Raw genomic sequence first — 21,375 nt, 5'->3', positions numbered from 1 at the left:
TTTTTAAAGATTTTATTTATTTATTTGAGAGAGAGAGAATGAGAGAGAGAGCACATGAGAGGGGGGGAGGGTCAGAGGGAGAAGCGGACTCCCTGCCGAGCAGGGAGCCCAATGCGGGACTCGATCATGACCTGTCCCAGGGACTCCGGGATCATGACCTGAGCCGAAGGCAGTCACTTAACCAACTGAGCCACCCAGGCGCCCCTACTACTGCTTTTCAACACCATACTGGAAGTCCTAACTAATGCAATAAGATGAGAAAAGGAAATAAAAAGGAACAGATTGGGAAGAGAGAAATAAAACTGTGTTTGTTCACAGAGGACATGATTATTTATGCAGAAAATCAGAAAGAATCAACAAAAAACCTCCGGGAACTACATGATTAATAGCAAAGCTGCAGGGGCCCCTGGGTGGCTTAGTCGTTAAGCATCTGCCTTCGGCTCAGGTCATGATCCTAGGGTCCTGGGATCGAGCCCCGCATTGGGCTCCCTGCTCAGCGGGAAGCCTCCTTCTCCCTCTCCCACTCCCTCTGCCTGTGTTCCCTCTCTCGTTGTCTCTCTCTGTAAAAAATAAAATAAAATCTTAAAAAAAATAGCAAAGCTGCTGGATATAAGGTTAATATATATATATGTCAGTTTGCTTTCCTATGTTACCAGCAATGAACATGTGGAATTTGAAATTAAAAACGTAATACTATTTAAGTTAGCACTCCCCAAAATAAAATACTTAGATATAAATCTAACAAAATATGTACAAGATCTGTCTGAGGAAGACTACAAAATTCTGATAAAAGAAATCAAAGAACTAAATAAATGAAGAGATATTCCATGTTCTTGGATAGGAAAACTCAATATTGTCAAAGGTGTCAGCTTTTCCCAACTTGATCTATAGATTCAATGCAATCCCAATCAAAATCCCAGCAAGTTATACTTGTGGATACTGACAAACTGATTCTAAAGTTTATATGGAGAAGCAAAATGAGACAGGGAGACTGAAGGGACCCCATGAAAGACTGCTTTTTTGCGGCCTCATTCTTGCTAGGACCTACAGCCCTGCTCTATACATGCCTTATGTATAGATAATGTATGTCCTCCTTGCAAAGGTCAAGGAGTTAATGATTTCTTTGGAGTCTTCCAGCACAAGAGATAACATCTACAGAGTGACTGGGCGAGTTCATCATGTACCTCTTCCAAGACCACAGACTCACCAGACCCCTGGCTCCAGTGCAATAAGTGGCTTATGGAGGACACCCTTGTTTTAACCAGTTCCTGGATGCCCGAGAAGACACATCACTGGACCACAATCCTCAATAAAAACCCCAGATCCAGAGTAAAGATGAGACTCACTCTTTCCTTTCTGAGTCTCCTGGACACTCTGTCCATCTCTACATTCTCTGTATCTCTTTAATAAACTCTGCTCTCACTTCCTCTCAGTTTGCATTTGGTTTCCATCCTGGGTGAAGCCAAGAATCCTCTTGGCTGGTCCTGCAGGACCCCCAGTGGGTTTCGGACCCAGTCGGCCTGCATCGAAAAGACCCAGAATAGTCAACACAATATTGAAGGAGAAGAACAGAGTTGGAGGACTGATACTGACTTCAAGACTTAATATTAATCTATAGTAATCAAGACAGTGTGATATTAACCAAAGCATGGACAAACAGATCAAGAGAACAGAACAGAGAGCCCAGAAACAGACCCACATAAAAGTAGTCGATTGATCTTTGACAAAGGAGCAAAGGGAGTACAACGGAGAAGAGAACAGTCTTTTCAACAAATGGTGCTGGGACAACTGGACATCCACATGTGAAAAAAAAATGGATATAAACATGGGCCTTACAACCCTTCACAAAAATTAATTGAAAATGTATCACAGACCTAAGGGTAAAATGTAACACTGTAAAACCCTCATAGAAGATAAAATAGGAGGAAATCTGGATGACCTTGGGTTTGGCAATGACTTTATAGATACACCACCAAAGCCATGATCCATGAAAGAAAGAATTGATAACCTAGATTTCATTAAAATTAAAGAGTTCTCCTCTGTGAAAGACTCCTTGAAGAAAATGAAAACACAAGTCACAGACTGTATTCGTAAAAGACATATCTGATAAGGAACTGTTACCCAAAATATACAAAAAGCTCATAAAATTCAACAAGAAAAGACCTGAGAAGAAGATAGACAGCTGGGAAATAAGCATATAAAAAGATGCTTCACATGCTGTCATCAGGGAAAAGCAAATTTTTTTTCTTAAAGATTTTATTTATTTATTTGAGAGTGAGAGAGAGAGAGAGAGAAAAAAAAAACACAGGTGGGGGGAGGGGCAGAGGGAGAGAGAAAAGCAGACTCCCCCCTGAGCCGGGGTCCTGGGATCATGACCTGACCGAAAGGCAGATGCTTAACAGACTGAGCCACCCAGGTGCCCTGTAAATGCAAATTAAAACGAGAGAGCACTACACACCTATCAGAATGGCTGGTAGGCAGAATGCTGATAACACCAAATGCTGACAAGGATGTGGAGCCACAGAAGGAAGTCTCATTCATGTGGATGGAACCCACACTTGGAAGAGAGTTTGGGAAACGTAGGGTTTAGCTTTCCTACATCTCCAACTAGAAGAGGGTGGAATGAGTCATTTGGAGAGAGCCAATCCACTGCACCCTGCATAGAGATGACACCTACACTCCCAGAAACACAGAACTTACCAACTCCTTGAGCTTTACCAATCTAACACATGAAAAAGAGTAGCTTATTGTTTTAATTGGCATTTCTCTTATTATAGGAGAGGCTGAGGGACGCCTGGGTGGCTCAGATGGTTAAGCATCTGCCTTCGGCTCAGGTCATGATCCCAGGGTCCTGGGTTCGAGCCCCACATCGGGCTCTGTGCTCAGCAGGGAGCCTGCTTCTCCCTCTCCCTCTGCCTGCCTGTCTGCCTACTTGTGATCTCTCTGTCAAATAAATAAATAAAATCTTTAAAAAAAAATATATATATATATAGGAGAGGCTGAGCATCCTCTCTGACAGACCATCACAATGCGCATCCCTGTGAATAGAATTCAATGTGAATGCTGCCCCCTGGAGTTGTGTAATATGGTTACATAGCATTTGAATTTCCTTTTGTGAATTCATGTACTTTGCCCACATGCCGGCTTCCTTTTTTCATGATATATTTAACTGGAAACACATGGGGCCTGAGCATGTGGCATCTCAGTACCACAGTTTTCCAAACCTAAACTTAGTACCTAGTGTGATGGTTAATTTTCTGTCAGCTTGACGCGGAGAAGGGTTGCCCACAGAGCTGGTAAAATATTACTTCTAGACATGTCTCTGAGTGTGTTTCTGGAAGGGATTAGCATTTGAATCAGTAGCCTGAGTAAAGAAGACTGTCCTCACCAGTGCTGGTGGGCATCATCCAATTCACTAGGGCCTAAATAGAACAAAATGCCGAGAAAGGGTGAATTTGCTTTCTGCTTGAGCTGGAGACCTCCATTGTCTCCTGCCTTCAGATATCTGCTCTCCTGGTTCTCAGGCCTCTGGACTCAAACTGGGACTTACACCATTGCTCCTCCCCACTTCTCAGACCTTTGGGTTCAAACTGGAACCACATCACCAGCTTTCCTGAGCACCAGCATACAGACTGCAGACCGTGGGGCTTCTCAGCCTCCACAAATGCATGAGCCAATCCCTCGTAACAAATCTCGTTCCAGGGGCACTTGGGTGGCTCAGTCAGTTAAGCATGTGACTCTTGAGCAAGGCTCAGGTCTTTTTTTTTTTTTTTCCGGCTCAGGTCTTGATCTCAGGGTCGTGAGTTCAAGCCTTGCATTGGGCTCCATGCCCAGTGTGGAGCCAACTTAAAAAAAAAAAAAGAAACCTCATTCTATCAGTTATGTTTCTCTAGAGAACTCTAACTAATACACCCGGTGACCCGACAACCTTTTTTTTCCCTTTGGGTCATCTCCCCCACAAAGGGACGGTCCCAGGGAAGGGTAGGGAAGAATAGCCTCAACTCAGAAATGTCACAAGCAAATCAAGTTCTGGAGCTCTAGAACTTTGAAGTTAAGTTGTAGGCAAAGTGCTTCCCCAGCACCAGTTTACACAAAATTCTAGTTTGCCTCCTGCCTGCTGCAGATTTAATTATGAATCATGCTGGATGGACAGATGAGGACACAGTGTGCCCAGTGAGCTGGGTGGCCATTCCTGCCTGCTGGGCCTGTGTTCTTGTGGTTTATAATGTCTTTTCGGGTGAATAATAACCTTGCGTTCATGCCAGGCCTTTAAGTCTTTGCTGATGACCTACACAGGCTGGAAGCCTGAGATCTCAAATTCAACAGCAGGCCTTTTAAGCCTGGTCAATCAATCAGGCCACATAGAGCCACAGAAAGTACAAGCTGCTGATGCAGAAGGACCCAAGTACTCAGAGGAACACACCACTTACCTGGAAGTGCGGGGTTGAATTTTTCTTTCTCTTGAAAATGCCCCATTCCTAGGGGGCCCTCAGGTGCTCAGTGGTAGGGCCAGCTAGTAAGAAGTATACTTAGGGCTTACCTCTAAGTTCTGATCTGATGCACCAAATTCCATCTTTTTTTTTTTTTTTTTTACCAAATTCCATCATTAGATATTCATTCCTTTGGCTTAAACCTTCCCCCAGTAACCCAGTACTCCCTCCTTGACTTACTGATTATTTTCCACTTGGTCAGGCTCAAAGTGTCCCAGTCATTTTTAATCCCTTCCTGTCTTCTTCCCTTCTACCCCTCCCTCATCCAATTAATCATGAAGGCTCCTTGATTATTCCTTCAGAGTCTCTCTGGGGAAGGCCTAGTGGATCGCTAAGAATACTGGTTGTGTGACCTTGAGCAAGTGATTCAAACTCTCTCTGAACCTTAGTTTCTTCACCTGTAAAGTGAAGCTGATGACAGCCTCCCTCACAGGGTCTTTTGTAAAGATAAAAATAATACATGGTTATTTAAAAAAACACACACACCCACACACAACACCATTTCCCCAGAACCCTCTTTGACTAACTATTGTCAAGCTTAGCGATTTATAAGATTCTTTGTATATGTATTTTAAAACACACATACAGATAATACATGGTTTTATAAAAATGAGATCATATTCCATATTTTGAAAAAAGCAATGTGGCCCAAGCTGGTCCTTCCTTTCTGTTTCCTCCTCCACAAGCCTAATTCAAGTCCTTATTCAGTTCTGTGACAGCTTAACTTCTTTTTTTTTTTTTTAAGATTTTTATTTATTTATTTGACAGGAAGAGATACAGCGAGAGAGGGAACACAAGCAGGGGGAGTGGGAGAGGGAGAAGCAGGCTTCCCACTGAGCAGGGAGCCCGATGCGGAGCTTGATCCCAGGACCCTGGGATCATGACCTGAGCCGAAGGCAGACGCTTAACAACTGAGCCACCCAGGCACCCCAGCTTCTTAACTTCCTAACCAGCTTCCCTGCCTTCCACCCCACTTGCAGTTTTCCTCTGTCCAAAACATCCTCCTCCTCACTGCTGCTGCTCAGGTTAATTTTAATAAAACACTCTTCAGATTATGACCTCTTCATGCTCAAAAACCTTCTATGGCTCCCATTGTCTTTGAGTATTGAGTCCCAACTCCTGGCAATGAAGGCTCTCCTAAACTGGTCCAAACCTAGCCAGTTCAGCAGGCATTTCCCTAGTGCCCACTGTGCACCAGCCTCAGGCTTGGCTCAGGGATGGGGATCCAGCAATGAATAAGATGTAGTCTCCTCCACCATCTAGTGGGAAGTCAGACAGATGAACAGACATTTTCTATAATACATGGTAAACAGTAGGATAAAGGTAATCTCAGGGAGCTACAGGATCTTCAGGAAGCGTCCCTTTCTGGTCATGTCCTCAGGCCCTCTCATCCAGATCCTCCCTATTCTGTATCCCACACATATCCTGACAACTCTATCTTTACCTGCAGGTGGGTAGGGCCTGTGACTCGGATAATAACACCTGCTGCACATTATTCCATTCATTTGTTGGGCCACTGCCAAGACTGCATCTCTTCAAGGGCATCAACAGTACAATGGATAAATCAATTGACAGAATCACTCGGTGGAACACTGCAGGGCAATGAGATGAATGGGCTACAAGGACGTGCAGTAGCATGGATGAATCTCACAGGCCTAATGTTGAGTGACAGAATCCAGACGCAGAAGGGTACATAGCATTATGATCCCATTTACATAAATTTAAGTATAGACAAAACTAATCTATGGTGTTAGAAGTCAGGATACAAAAGTTTCACGAAACAATGCTTACTCTCATTATGTGTGATGTCTTCTATTATTTCTTTTTGGTTCTATCTCTTTCCTTCTTTTTTAAGTGCTGGTCATCACCCGTGAATTGACCTGATGGAAGATCAAAACCTACAGTTTGAAACACACACTACTCTAGTATCTCCATTGGAAAAAGCAAACCAAGTAGTCCTCCTTCAACCCCACTTTTTCCTTGAGCTCCTGCCTCATAGCATGCTTCCCCTTCACAAACGAGCTTCTGCCGACAGGGCAGTCCCTCTCTCCTCCTTCTTCCTTCACTCTGCACTGGCTCACTTTGACTTATCTGTTGCATCGAATCCACTCTAGCAACCAACAATCTCCATGTTGCCAATCCAGAGGTCACTCCTCTGCTAGCCCTGACTTTGCTTCTCAGTGGCTTTAACCTCTCTTGGCATCTGTGATGGTGAATTTTATGAGTTAACTTGGCTAGACCAATGGTGCCCAGATATTTGGCCAAACATTATTCTGGATGTTTCTGTGAGGGTGTTTTTGGGTGAGCTTTACATGTAAATCAGTGGACTTTGAGTAAAGCAAGTTGGTCTCCATGATTTAGGTGGCCCTCATCCCATCAGTTAAAGGCCTGAATAAAACAAATGGCTGACCTCCCCTGAGCAAGAGGAAATTCTGCCACCAGACTGCCTTTGGATTTCACGCACAACACTGTCTCCTGCTTTGCCAGCAGACTACCTTTGGGCTTGGACTGCGTCTCCAGCCAACTGGTTCCCCCAGCAGATTTTGGATTCACCAAACCTTTGCTATTGTGTGAGCCAATTCCTTAAGAGAAATCTCTTTCTATGTATATTCACATCCAATTGGTTCAATTTCTCTGAAGAACCTTGACTAATACAGTATCTAAATTTGCACCCCCTCGTCTGCTCCTTATTAACTGCCCAGCAAGGAGATTCTTATTTGTTTAATAAATATAAATAAGGTTTAATAAATACACAATATTTTAAAAATACACAATATTTAGGGGCACCTGGGTGGCTCAGTCGTTAAGCGTCTGCCTTTGGCTCGGGTCATGATCCCAGGGTCCTGGGATCGAGCCCCACATCAGGATCCCTGCTCGGTGGGAAGCCTGCTTCTCCCTCTCCCACTCCCCCTGCTTGTGTTCCCTCTCTTGCTGTCTCTCTCTCTGTCAAATAAATAAATAAAATCTAAAAAAAAAAGAAAACACAATATTTATAAATTGAATTATTATTCTCTCTTTAAAGAACCCATTTCCCTAAAGTACTACCCTCTGACTGACTGCTCAGTGAGGAAGTACCTCCATTATGAGGTTTCTTTCTTTCTTTTTAAGTAGGCTCCCCACCCAGCGTGGAGCCCAACTCGAGGCTTGAACTCATGACCATGAGATCAAGAGTTGGATGCTTAACCTACTGAGTACCTTCCATTGTCAGGTTTCTGAATGTCCAACTTCTGTCCCCAGTAGGTTCACAAGGTAGTTCTCCTTTCTCCTTTCTCCTTTCTACATCTTGTTAATTGACTGAACACCTGCCATTTACTAGCTGTGAGATCCTGAGCAAATTATTTACCTCTCTGCCTCAATCTCCCCATTTATAGAACGAGGACAATAAGGGCACCTGGTTGGCTCAGTTGGTAGAGCATGCAACTCTTAATCTCAGAGTCATGAGTTCAAGCCCGATGTTGAGCATGGAGCCTACTTAAAATAGAATAAAAAAATACATTATACGGCGCCTGGGTGGCTCAGTCGTTAAGCGTCTGCCTTCGGCTCAGGTCATGATCCCAGGGTCCTGGGATCGAGTCCCACATCGGGCTCCCTGCTCGGCGGGAAGCCTGCTTCTCCCTCTCCCACACCCCCGCTTGTGTTCCTGCTCTCGCTATCTCTCTCTCTGTCAAATAAATAAATAAAATCTTAAAAAAAATACATTATATAGAATGGGGACAATAGAAGAACCTATCCCATTAAGGTTGTTGTGAGGATTGAATTAAAATGCGCAGCACACAGTAAGCATTAAGTAGATGTTTGCTAAGTGTGTTCTTTCCTCTGGAACACTGGGGTCATCCCAGCTGCCTCCCACCCTGGCCCCTCTCTAAAGGGCTGTACTGGGTAGCTATTACCGTACAGTAAACCATCCCCAAACTCAGTGGCTTGAAACAATTGCTCATGAATCTGTGGGCCAGCTGGGCAATCCTGCTGACCCGAGCAGGTTCACATAATCTCTACCAGGCCCATTCCTGCAACTACAGGCAGCCAGCAGGTTGCCGGGGCTGGTGGGTCTGGGATGGCCTCATCCCACGCGTCTGGCTTTTGGGTGGGCAGCAGAGGTGACTGTTGTGGGGATTAAACAAGGTTATGCAGGGAAGGGGCTGAGCACATGCAAGGTGCCCAGCGCACACAGAGCAAATATTCAACAAAGAGAGGTCATACTCTTAGCGCACAGGCCCATCCTGGGCTGTGCTGAATCCTACCTCTGCTTCCCAAGGCTGAGGAGATGGAAACCAGGCTAAACAGGACTGTGATTTCAGATGGGGAACCATGAAAGGGCAACTATAGAGTAAGAGCTTAATTATAGTTCTTTGGGGGAAAAAAGTGAGGAATGCAATCTGGTGGGGAGAGGGAAGGGGATGGGGGGAGAGGCAAGCGGAGGGGAGAGAGAGAGGGAGGTCTAAAAAGGAAAAGCTAAGCCATTGGAAAGGCATCTCCCCTCATCCTCTAAAAAAATATTCATGATATTTTCCTTTCATGTTTTGTTGCTCTGCTTACAAAATCAGTGTGTGCTCACTTTAAGGAGTTTAAAAAATACATACACTGAGGGCATTATGCTAGGTCAAATAAGTCAGAGAATGACAAATACCATATGATCTCACTTATACGTGGAATCTAAAAACAAAAACAAAACTGAACTCATAGATACAGAGAACACATAGGTGGTTGTCAGAGGTGAGGGAGGCAAAATGGGTGAAGAGGGTCAAAAGGTACACACTTTCAGCTGTAAGGTAAATAAGTCTCAGGGCTGTAATGTACAGCATGAAAACTACACTTAATACTGTATTATAGGGGCGCCTGGGTGGCTCAGATGGTTAAGCATCTGTCTTTGGCTCAGGTCATGATCTCCAGATCCTGGGATCGAGCCCTGCATCGGGCTCCCAGCTCAGCGGGGAGTCTGCTTCTCTCTCTCTCCCTCTGCCTCTCCCCCTGCCTGTGCTCTGTCTCTCTCTCTCAAATGAATAAATAAAATCCTTAAAAAAAAATACTGTACTGTATATTTGGAAGTTGCTAAGGGAGTACATCTTAAAAGGGCGATGGATGTCAACTGGGCTTACTTTGGTGATCACTGCATAGCATATACAAATGCTGAATCATTCTGTTGTATACCTGAAACTAATATAATGTTATATGTCAATTATATCTCAATAAAAAAATACATAGACTACTTCACCCATAATCCCATCAATCAGACATAATGGCTGATATTTACATGAACCTCAGGTGCATGAGCCCACACTGTCACAAATGCTTTATACTCCAGTGACTCACGTGACTCTCCCATGAGTAGGCATTGGTCTCCCCACTGCACAGGGGAGGGGTGGAAACAGGGACACAGAGAATGTAAGTAACGCACGCAGGGTGTCACATCTAGTAAACAGCAGAGTGTGGATTCAATCCAAGCTACCCAGGGCCAGAGGCCTTGCATGGCACCGCTGGGTCACAGTACCACCTGGACGCGGCTGACGCTTGGTATACTACCCTCCATTTTCTTTCACTTTCAGGACATACCACTATTTTATTACTTTTTTTTGTTTTAAGATTTTATTTACTTATTTGATAGAAAGAGAAAGTGAGAGAGGGAACACAGCAGGGGGAGTGGGAGAGGGAGAAGCAGACTCCCCGCCTGAGCAGGAAGCCTGATGTGGGGCTCGATCCCAGGACCCTGGGATCATGACCTGAGCCGAAGGCAGACGCTTAACGACTGAGCCACCCAGGCGCCCTATTTTATTACTTTTAAAAGGCTATTTGAAAAAGCTTGTCTTTCTCCTATTTTATTTTTTAGTACTATTCCCAGAAGTGTTAGTTTATGTGCCTGTCTTCCCTTCCCTGCCTTCTTTAGTAATTTATAATTTTGATGTAATTTCAAACTTATTAAAAAGTTGCAAGAATAGTACAATAAACTCCCCAAAACTCTTACCTATATTAACCAGTTGTTTATCATTTGAATTATCATTTTCTCTATCCATATAAATATTTATATGGGCGTGTGCATTTTTCTGAACAATCTGAGATTAAATTGGAGACATCATGCCCTTTAACCCCTAAATACTTCAGTGTGAATTTCCTAAGAGATTCCCATCCATAACCACAGACCAATTAGCAAACTCAGGGCATTTAATATTGCAATAGTACTATTATTAACAGTACTAATCTACAGTCCATATTTAAATCAATCAATCAGCTCTCTCTCTATATATATATTTTTCCCAGGCCAGTATCTAAACTGGGATCTTGCTTTGCATGTAGTTGTCATATGGTTTTAACCTCCTTTAAAGGGGAATAGTATCTCAGCCTTTTTCTTTCCTGACCTGGACAATTTTTTTTTTTTTTTTTAAGATTTTATTTATTTATTTGACAGAGAGAGATACAGCGAGAGAAGGAACACAAGCAGGGGGAGTGGGAGAGGGAGAAGCAGGCTTCCCATGAGCAGGGAGCCTGATGTGGGGCTCGATCCCAGGACCCTGGGATCATGACCTGAGCCGAAGGCAGACGCTTAACGACTGAGCCACCCAGGTGCCCCACTGACCTGGACATTTTTAATGATACAGTCCAGTTATTTTTACAAAATGTTCCTCAATTTAGTTTCTTTCCATTCTCTTTTTCTATGCAAATGTATATATACATACTTTAAAAATTAGTATCATGGGGCGCCTGGGTGGTTCAGTCGTTAAGCGTCTGCCTTCGGCTCAGGTCATGATCCCGGGGTCCTGGGATTGAGCCCCGCATCAGGCTCCCTGCTCAGCAGGGAGCCTGCTTCTCCCTCTCATACTCCCCCTGCTTCTGTTCCCTCTCTTGCTGTCTCTCTTTCTCTGTCAAATAAATAAATAAAATCTTTTAAAAAAATAAAAATAGGGGTGCCTGGGTGGCTCAGTCGTTAAGCATCTGCCTTCGGCTCAGGTTATAATCCCAGGGTCCTGGGATCGAGCCCTGCATCGGGCTCCCTGCTCAGTGGGGAGCCTGCTTCTCCCTCTCCCAGTCCCCCGCTTGTGTTCCCTCTCTCGCTGTCTCTCTCTGGCAAATAAATAAATAAAATCTTTAAAAAAATAAAAATAAAAATAAAAATAAAAATTAGTATCATGTAGTGCTATGTTTTAAACTTCTCATTGAAGTGTAACACAAATACAGAAAAGTGAACAGATCATAAGTGACACCGAACACATGTGTTCCAACACCCTGAATAAGGGACAAAACATGACCTGTCCCAGAAGCATCCTGTACCCTTTGCCAGTCCCTAACCACTCCCCAACCCAAGGGTAACCACTAACTTGACTTTTAAAACAGAGATTAGTTTTGCCTAATTTTGTGCTTTATATAAATGGACTTGTACAATGAGTAATACTATTTTTGAACCTGGCCTTTTCACTTAAAAAAGTTGTGAATACTTTTTCTATATCACTGAAAGTTCTGCCCCAGCATCATATTTAATGATTTCAGAGTATTTCCTTCAAAAAGCACACCATAACTTATCTGGTCAGCGCCCACTAGGTGGGCATGTAGCTTATTTTCCATTTTTCCATGTTATAAATCATACTGCATAAACATCCTCCCAAGTAAGATGCAGCACGGGACTCATAGCTACCCTGCCTGGATATGAATCCTGAATCCAACACTTGCTCTCTAACTTCAGGCAAACTGCTTCGTGGCTTGGTGCCTCAGTCTCCCCATATATAAAATGGGGGTGATGATAATCATGATAATGGCACCCATGTCATCTTTTGTTGCAAGGATCTAAGTGTGTTAATAGAAATATAGTGATTAAAACAATGCTTGGCACAAAGAAAATGCTCAGTAAGTATTAACCACTATTATGAGTCACTGGGAATATTGCCTAGAAGTGAAAAAAAGAAAAAGCATATTCAGTTGGCCCTAAAAGGCATTCCGTTTTTTTTTTCTTTCTATATGGTATTTGTTGGTAAAGTCACTGAGTAGGATTCATGTCACAAGGGCATGGAGTGAGAAAGGCCCAGACTGGAGGGCACAGAAGTCTGGACCTCAGCCTTGGCTTGTTAGAGAAGGAGCTGCTGTGTGATCTTTGAAGAGTCCTTGGATGTCTCTGAGCTCCTATTTCCTCATATGAAGAACTGGGATAACCACAGCATACTGTAGAGTGTAAGGTTAATTAGGCTGGCTTTGGGGTCATGCAGAACTGAGTTTCAACTCTCACTGCCACTCACTCTCCTAAAACCCTCGGGTAAGTTATTTAACTTACTTAAACCCACTCACAAGGCTGCTGTGAGGATATAAAGGTACCTTGGAAAGCCTTGCCGAGGGCCAATCATGTGTAGGTTCACTCTGGCGGGTGTTATTAATGTTACCAATCCTAGCCCTGGCTTAAAGTATGAAGAAATTATAAACTTTCAAGTGTTACTGAAGTCAAGAGCGTGAGCTCTTAAATAGGGACAGAGTGGCAAGTCAGAGTGAAACAGCAAACCACGAAAGTTCAAAAGTTTGCGGGGAAGGGTATAAATAAGAAGGAAAACAATGTCAAGTTGGACCAGCCCGGTTTCCCAAACCTGCCTGATTACAGGACTCACCTGGACAGTTTTTAAAAAATACAGATTCTGGGGTGCCTGGGTGGCTCAGTCTTTGAGCGTCTGCCTTCGGCTCAGGTCATGATCCCAGGGTCCTGGGATCAAGCCCCACATCAGGCTTCCTGCTCGCCGGGAAGCCTGCTTCTCCCTCTCCCACTCCCCCTGCTTGTGTTCCTGCTCTCGCTGTCTCTCTGTCAAATAAATAAATAAAATCTTTAAAAAATATATATGTATATAGATTCTGATCAATGGGGCTGAAGTGGGGTGCTGGAATCTGTATTTTTAACAGATGCTCCAGATAATTTCTACGATCGGGCAATTTTGGGAAACAGTAGGTTCTGAGGGGACTGGAGCGGCGTGGACTTGCTCCCTGGAGCCCCTGGGAGCAGCTGGGAGGATCAGGTAACTCCACATGGAAATCATCATTTACCAAGCACCCACTAGGTGTTGTGTACCAAGCTCAACATGTTCCTACAATATTGTTACAACAGTCCTAAGAGACAGAGATTCTTCTTCTTCTTCTTTTTTTTTTTTTAAAGTAGGCTCCACGCTCAGGATTGGAGCCCAATGTGGGGTTTGAACTCAGGACCCTGAGATCATGACCTGAGCTGAAATCAAGAGTCAGACGCTTAACTGACTGAGCCACCCAGGTGCCCCGAGACAGAGATTATTGTCCCAGTTTCACTGATAGGCAACCTGAGGATCAGAGAGTTAAATGATTTGCCTGAGGTCACAGATAGCAAGATACCCAGGCGTCTCTGATTTCCAGTCTTAAGAACTACCCTAAACGGACTGGTCAGGACACTCAGCTCGTCCATTAGACTAGATCATCTTCGATGCAGGTGAGTACCCCTGTGCTCATCGCTTTACAGTTTTCAGAGCCCTTTTAAAAAACAGCTTTATTAAGGTATCATTTACATATAAAACTTGTCCATGTGAAGCATGCAATTCGCTGGTTCTTAATATATTCACTGAGTTGTGTGACCATTACCATGATCCATTTTAGAACATCTCCATCACCCCAAACAGAAACCTCACGTCCATTTACAGTTATTCTCATTCCCTCCCCAGTCCCTGGCAACCACTAATCTATTTTCTGTCTCCATGGATTTGCCTACTCTGGACATTTCATATAAATGCAGTCATACCATATGTGGCCTTTTTGTGTGTGGCTTCTTCCACCTAACATCATGTTTTTCAGGTTTGTCTCCGTTGAGGCACATATCTGTTGCCAAACTTCATTACTTTTTATGGCTGAGTAATACTCCATTGGACGGATATATCGCATTTTATTTGTCTTCAGTTGATGGACGTTTGGGCCATTTCTACTCTTCGGCTATTCTGAATAATGCTGCTATGAATGTACAGGTTTTTCATTTCTCTCGAACACATAGTGGAGTGGAGTGGAATTGCTGGGTCATACGGTGATTCTACATTTAATCATTTGAGGAACACTCAGGTTTTCTTCCAAAGTGGTTGTGCCATTTTATCTTTCTGCCAGCAGTGTATGAGGGTTCCTCTCAGAACAGTTTTGTAAGTACAAACTTGGTTAATCCCCACAACAACCCCAGAGACAGGCATCCTTACTTGTATCTTCCTGAGGGACAGAGAGGGGACGCGACTTCTCAGAAGACACCACCTATGAGGGTCCTGCGGGAGGGCTCTCAACCCTGGTACTGCCCTTTTCCTCCAAGAAACCTGATTCTGGGGCCAAGTCAGTGGGTTCTAGGGCTTTAAGAGGTGATGGGCAGAGAGGACTCTGTGGTACAAAGCCGTGGAATGGAGATGGAAGCTTCCAGGTTTCGGGATGGAGCCATCAAAGCCACTTCTGTTCGAGTTTTAATAGGCGACAGCTGAAGCCAGGTTCTGACTAATTAATGATGATCAAAGTGCTCTGAAAAGATGGAGTGCTCTGCAAACGCCAAGCATGAATTATTCACAGCTGGTCTTCTTAGCCAGAGGGGAGGAGGCTGCCCAGGAGAAGAAGAACCAGATGCCCTCACTCCCTCCTCATCTTGCATGAGCCTGCGCCCTCCCGCAGGACTCAGTTTCTCAGTCCAGAAAATGGGGCTGGGAGCTCTCATTCCTTTATGCTCCTTGGCCAGGACCTGGCAGAGAGGGGCTGGCGACCTGAGTCCTGTTCCCATCAAGGCAGTACATACCCGGGCTGCCTCCACCAAACAGTAAATAATTAATAATAACAGCACCAACCCGTAGTTCAGAGGTTGGCAAACATTTTCTATAAAAGACCAGATTGTAAATATTTTAGGCTTTGCAGGCCTGTCACATTACTCATTTCTACCATTGTAGCTCAAAAGCACCACAGACAACAGGTGAAGGAATGATGCGGCTGTTCAGCGAAACTTCATTCGTGGCCCACTGAAATTTGATGTCTATATAATTTTCACATGTTGCAAAATATTATAATCCTTTTGATTTTCCCCAACCATTTAAAAACATTTAAAAAAACCACATTCTTAGTTCCTGGACTGTATAAAACAGGTGCTGCCTCAAATAATTACTATTTGATCCAGCAATGCCACTCCTCTCTCCAGAAGAAATGAAAACATACGTCCATACAAAATGTGTCCATCAAAGTTTAGAGCCACACTATTTGCAACAGCCAAAAAGTAGAAGAAAAACACACCTGTCCATCAAGTAATGAACAGAGAAACAAAATATGGTATAGCCATACCATGGAATACTGTTCAGCTGTGAAAAGGAATGAGTTTTACACGTGCTACAACGTGGATGAGGCTTAAAAACGCGCTGAGTGAAGGACAAAGGGCATACTGTAGACTAACATGGGGAGGAAATGTCTATAGGGACAGAAAGCATGGGAGTTGTTGCCTGGGGCTGCGGGGGTGTGGTGAGGCGCCTGGGGGTGGCGGCTGAAGTGCATCGGGTTTCCTTTGGGGTGATAAAATGTTCTAAAACTGATTGTGGTGATGGTAGCACAGCTCTGTGAATATACTAAAATCCACCGAAGCGTGCATTTTAAATGGGTAAACTGCGTGGTAAGTCAATTAGGTCTCAACAAAGCCGTGGAAAAGGCATGACGAGAGGTGCACTGTCGTTTGTTGACCCCGGAGGCGGCCCGTGCTTGTTTAGCCTTTCACAAAGCACCTTTCCTCATGCTGTCACAAACAGCCAGGCGTGAATCCCTTCAACCTTGGAGAAAGCCAAGGCTCAAGAAGGGACTGACTTGTTCTAGGACATAGGTGACCAATGGTGAGGTGTGAGCAGAACCCAGGTCTTTAGACTCCCTCTCTGCTGACTGCAGCCCTGATCTTCCTAGTTACATTCAGAGACGAGGTAGTCACTCCTCCAAGCCCCAGGGGAGAGGAGATGACAGGAGCAGACCCCTCCCTAGACCTGTCACTCCCTGTTCTCACTCCTCTGCCTCGCCCCCTCTCCCTCCTTTCCTTCCCAGCACTACTGAGCAAGGCTTTCCTCCTTATGCCTCACCCAGCATCCTGGGAAGGGAGGGAAAAGAGGGGGGCTTCTCCAGAAATTCAGTCTGTATGACATATCTGGAAAAGGGCCCAGGAGGGGTAAGGAATGGGTCCAACGCTGTATAATTGATATCTGACCTTCGATTTCCTTGACATGAGTGAAAAGAAAGAGGATTTGGGGTTGGGGTAGGATCTGAGGTAAGCAACAGCTCCATCCTGTTCCTGATTCTTTTCCCCACAAGGCTCCCAACCCCAACATCTCCTGACTCTATTTTCCAAAGGCCTCAACCACTACAAGGGGGCTAGGGTGGAGAATCTTCTTAAAAAAATTAATTGTAGAAAAATCAGGAAATAAAAGTAAATAAGGATCACCTTGGTCTCACTCCCCAGGAGTAAATATGCAGGTGACCTTGGGGAATATTTTGTGGTGGCTCTGGAGCTAGCCACCAGGGTTCAAATCCTGGGTTCATCACTTACCATCTGTGTGATCCTGGGCCGTTCATCTCTTGACCTCAGTTTCTTCACCTGTAAAATGGGAATAACAACAGCACGTACTTAAATTGTTGTGTGAGAATTAAGTGAAGTTGTAAAGCACTAAAAACAGTACATGGCCCATAGCAATACATTAATGCATTTTCCTAGAGTTCTCTACTCACATATATATATATATATTTTTTAAGATTTTATTTATTTGACAGAGAGAGACACAGCAAGAGACGGAACACAAGCAGGGGGAGTGGGAGAGGGAGAAGCAGGCTTTCCGCTGAGCAAGGAACCCGATGTGGGGCTCAATCCCAGGACCCTGAGATCTTGACCTGAGCCGAAGGCAGATGCTTAACGACTGAGCCACCCAGGTGCCCCTCACATATATATTTTCTTTACAAAAAGGATATCATTCTGGATCCACTATGGATCTCTCCCCCCATCTTAAGTGAATTATTAAAATTTTTCCGTAGCATTAGAAATCCTATAGAATATCTTTCTTAAGATAGCATATACAGTATTCCATCTCCTCAAGTGGGATATTTAGGAGTGATTTTTTTTTTTAAAGACTTTATTTATTTATTTGACAGAGAGAGAGATAGTGAGAGCAGGAACACAAGCAGGGGGAGTGAGGGAGAGAGAGAAGCAGGCTTCCCGCTGAGCAGGGAGCCTGATGTGGGGCTCGATCCCAGGACCCTGGGATCATGACCTGAGCTGAAGGCAGACGCCTAACGACTGAGCCACCCAGGCGCCCCAGGAGTGATTTTTTTTTTTTTAAGATTTTATTTATTTATTTGACAGAGAGAGACAGCGAGAGAGGGAATACAAGCAGGGGGAGTGGGAGAGGGAGAAGCAGGCTTCCCACCAAGCAGGGAGCCCGATGTGGGGCTCGATCCCAGGATCCCGGGATCATGACCTGAGCCGAAGGCAGACGCTTAACGACTGAGCCACCCAGGCGCCCCAGGAGTGACTTTTTTTTAACCCCCAACCACCAAACACATTTCTCCTTCCCTTTCATCAATTCCTGCTTCAGGACAAATTCCTAGGAAATATGCTGAGTCAAAGGGTGTGCAGGTGTTGATGGCTTTTGGCACATAATGGTCAAACTGCCATTTAGAAAGGTTGAGAACTAGTTTCACTTGCACCAGCTGGAAAAAGAAGGTCCTGTTCCCTCCAGCGTCTTGCCTCCTATCATTTAGAAACATTTCCAATTTGGCCCAGAAGTGCTGTTTTCTGTCTTATTCTGATATGCAGTCCAAGCTCTTCCTAATGGTGCTCAGCTTCAGCATCTGCTCAACCCCATAATCCCTGTGGGTGGTCCTGGGTTGGTAATTAACCTCCCAGAACCAGGAGTCTCAGTAATAGTCCCTGAGTATTAGATTGCTAAAATGAGATGATAGACCTAAAAACCCAACCCAAGGCCCAATTCTCATTATTTGAGACACTGAGATTTCAGAAACAGGGATAAAGAGCCTATTTCAGAAACAGCATTTCAGAAAAGCCCTGTAGGTAACTGTGGTGCCTAGGAGGAAACTGGCCTAAGACGGGGAAGTCTTCCCAATCGGAAAAAGTCAGAAACAGCTAATGGAAAAATGGGTGAGGAACATGGGTAGATAGAGAGGTAACTTAAATGGATGCTAGTATACGAAGAGATGTTCACATTCATTAGCTATTGGGGAAATCCAAGCTAAAAGAAGCAGGAGATACCAATTTGGATAGGCAAACATTAGAAAGTTGGAAAACAGCACGAAAACATTAGAAAGTTGGAGGAAATGGGGCTCCCATGAACTACTGTGGAGTGTAGACCAATACCCTGAAACCCAGCAATTTGAGGCAAATATCCTGGGGATCTTCCCACATAACCAAGGATGTTCTCTGCTGCTGTTGCTTGTGGTAGCTGGGAATAGGAGATAAACAAATACCCCTCGATGGGAACAGATATGTGAAGTATGGAATATTTTGAACTATGGAATAATTATGCAGCAGTTCAAAACAATGAACCAGACCAGGGGTCAGTGCACAAAGGCCTATGGGCCAAGAACGATTACTACATTTTTAAATGGTGGGGGAAAAAAATCAGAAGAATATTTTGTAACACATAAAAATTCTATGAAATTCAGGGGCGCCCTGGGTGGTGGCTCAGTTGGTTAAGCGTCTGCCTTCGGCTCAGGTCATGATCCCGGAGTCCTGGGTTCGAGCCCTGCATGGGGAGCCTGCTTCTCCCTCTTCCTCTGCCCCTCCCCTTCACTTGTTCTCTCTCTCTCTCTCTCAAATAAATAAATAAAATCTTTAAAAAGTATATTTATTAAACAGAGTTGGGGAGGAGGGGAGTCTTACACAAACCAACTATGAGACTGAACTGTGATAATTCAACTCTCTTTACTCAAGCTCCCCCTTCCCCCCAAAAGAGGGAGAGAGATCGAGAAAACAGGTTCTTTCTCCAAGACCACAAGAACCCAGCCTCGCTAACCGAGTCTGTCTCTCTCCGACAACCCTCATTCAATTCAGAGTTGACCTGCAGAGTCTTCAGAGAGCTCCAGTTCCTGGTTAAGTAGGGAAGATTTTTGCCTGTGGGAAGGGGTGTGGGGACCAGCAGAACCAGCCTGGGAAGAAAAGGCTTAGTTATTACCCAAATAGTAGTGCTGGTGGATTGCTCACCCCTCCTGCCAGGGTTCTGCCTGCTCTGGAGACAAAGGACTCTCACAGCCCAGAGCCCCGTGAACACCCCCAAGTCCAGCCTGTTGGTGGTTGGACTGAAACTCTCATTTAAAAAAAAAAAAATATCCTGTGGCTCTAGGCCTTGTGACTTCTTTTATTTCTTTCTTTTAATCTTCATAAGCTGGCCAGCTACGAACCATTCTTTCTTTCTTTTTTTTTTTAAGATTTTATTTATTTATTTGAGAGAGAGAGAAGGAGCAGTGGGGCGGGGCAGGGTGGGGGGGAGAGAGAGAGAAGCAGACTCCCTACTGAGAGCAGGAAGCCCAATGTGGGGATCGATCCCAGAACCCAGAGATCATGACCTGAGCTGAAGGCAGACACTTAACCGATGAGCCACCCAGGTGCCCCTAAGAACCGTTATTTCAAGATGCCTAGAGAAGTGAGCTGAATAGATTGTTTTACCTCCCTGTGAAGTCACTCATTCATCCACTCAGCAAAGACTTACTGAGGACCTACTGTGTGCCAGTGCTGGGGATACAGCAATGATAAAGCGGGCAAAACCCCTGTCCTCATGAGAGCTCAGAGTAATGGGAACAGACATCAGACAGTAAACAAACAAACCAACAAAGTAAAGATAAAGTAAAAAGGGGTGAAGGAAAGTTATTTTGTTATCTGGGAAAACTTGTATTTGAACTGAGACCTGAAGGTGAGAAAGAGCCAGCTCACTGAAGAGCAATTCTGGAGAAGAAACAACAGGTGTAAAAGCCCTCTGGTGGGAATCAATGGGCTGTATTTGTGCAGATGAAGGAGGCAGGCAGGGCCCAGATCAGATAGTCACTCCTAGCTATTTGTCAAGAGTCTGGAATTTATTTTGAGGATCAGATGAAACCCGCTTCACTATCATTAATTATATGACCTCAGGCAAGTTACTTCACTCCTCTGAGCCTCAGTTTATCTATCTATAAAGTAGGGTTAATAATAACTCATTCATTGTAGTAGGCAGCCTCTAAAGTGCCCCCCAACAACCGTGCGTCCTGGCGTTCATACCCTGTGAATGTGGGCTGATTCACTTCTAACCAGTACAAGATGGCCAGAGTGATGGTGTAATCATTTCCTCTTCCTGCTGGAAAAAATCACCACAAACTCCGTGGCTTAAAACAGCACAAAGCTACAACCTTGCAATTCTGGAGGTCAGACATCGACATGGGTTTTACTGGGCTAAAGTCAAGCTGTCAGCAGGGCTGTGTTCCTTCTGGAAGTTTCCAGGGCGAATCCGTTTCCTTGTCTCTTCTAGCCTGTAGAGGATGCCTCAGTTCTTCAGCTCACAGCCCCTTCCTCATCTTCACAGTGCATCACTCCACTGCTCCCATGCCAAGTCTGCGTTTTTGTCACTAACTGTTCTGCCTGCCTCCTTCCCTGATAAGGACCCTGTCATTACATTGGGCCCATGTGCCAATGCAGGATAATCTCCCCCACTTTAACGAAATCCTTAACTTAATCTGCTAAATCTCTTCGCCATGTCAGTAACATATTCACAGGTTCTAGGGATTAGGGCTTGGACATCTTTGGGGACCATTATTTTGTCTGCCACAGATGGAATGTCACTTTTGTGATTAGGTAATAAAAGACTGTGTCTTTTGTCTCAAGTGCTTTTGTCCCCTCCCTCACTCTTTTCTCTTTTTCTTTCTTTCTCTTCCCTGCTTCACTTCCACTCTC

At 44.5% G+C, this 21,375-nt stretch overlaps 1 protein-coding gene across 4 annotated transcripts in view; it reads right to left on the bottom strand.

Moving 5' to 3' along the window:
* Nucleotides 1-21,375, bottom strand: part of ZFP90 (ZFP90 zinc finger protein) — a 158,128-nt gene that overhangs the window by 20,658 nt on the left and 116,095 nt on the right. For all 4 annotated transcript variants that reach the window (XR_004301760.1, XR_004301761.1, XR_004301762.1 and 1 more), the window contains exon 5: nt 16,996-17,043. Coding sequence is in view for 1 of the 4 variants with exons in the window: in XM_032424057.1 (XP_032279948.1) it covers nt 17,018-17,043 (26 nt within the window). In the remaining 3 variants the exon portion in view is untranslated. The remainder of the gene's footprint in view (nt 1-16,995; nt 17,044-21,375) is intronic.

The sequence above is a fragment of the Phoca vitulina genome, unplaced genomic scaffold (genome assembly GCF_004348235.1).
Source record: "Phoca vitulina isolate PV1807 unplaced genomic scaffold, GSC_HSeal_1.0 scaffold30, whole genome shotgun sequence".
Taxonomy (NCBI): Eukaryota; Metazoa; Chordata; class Mammalia; order Carnivora; family Phocidae; genus Phoca; species Phoca vitulina.
This window is presented reverse-complemented; position numbering and strand designations above follow the sequence as displayed.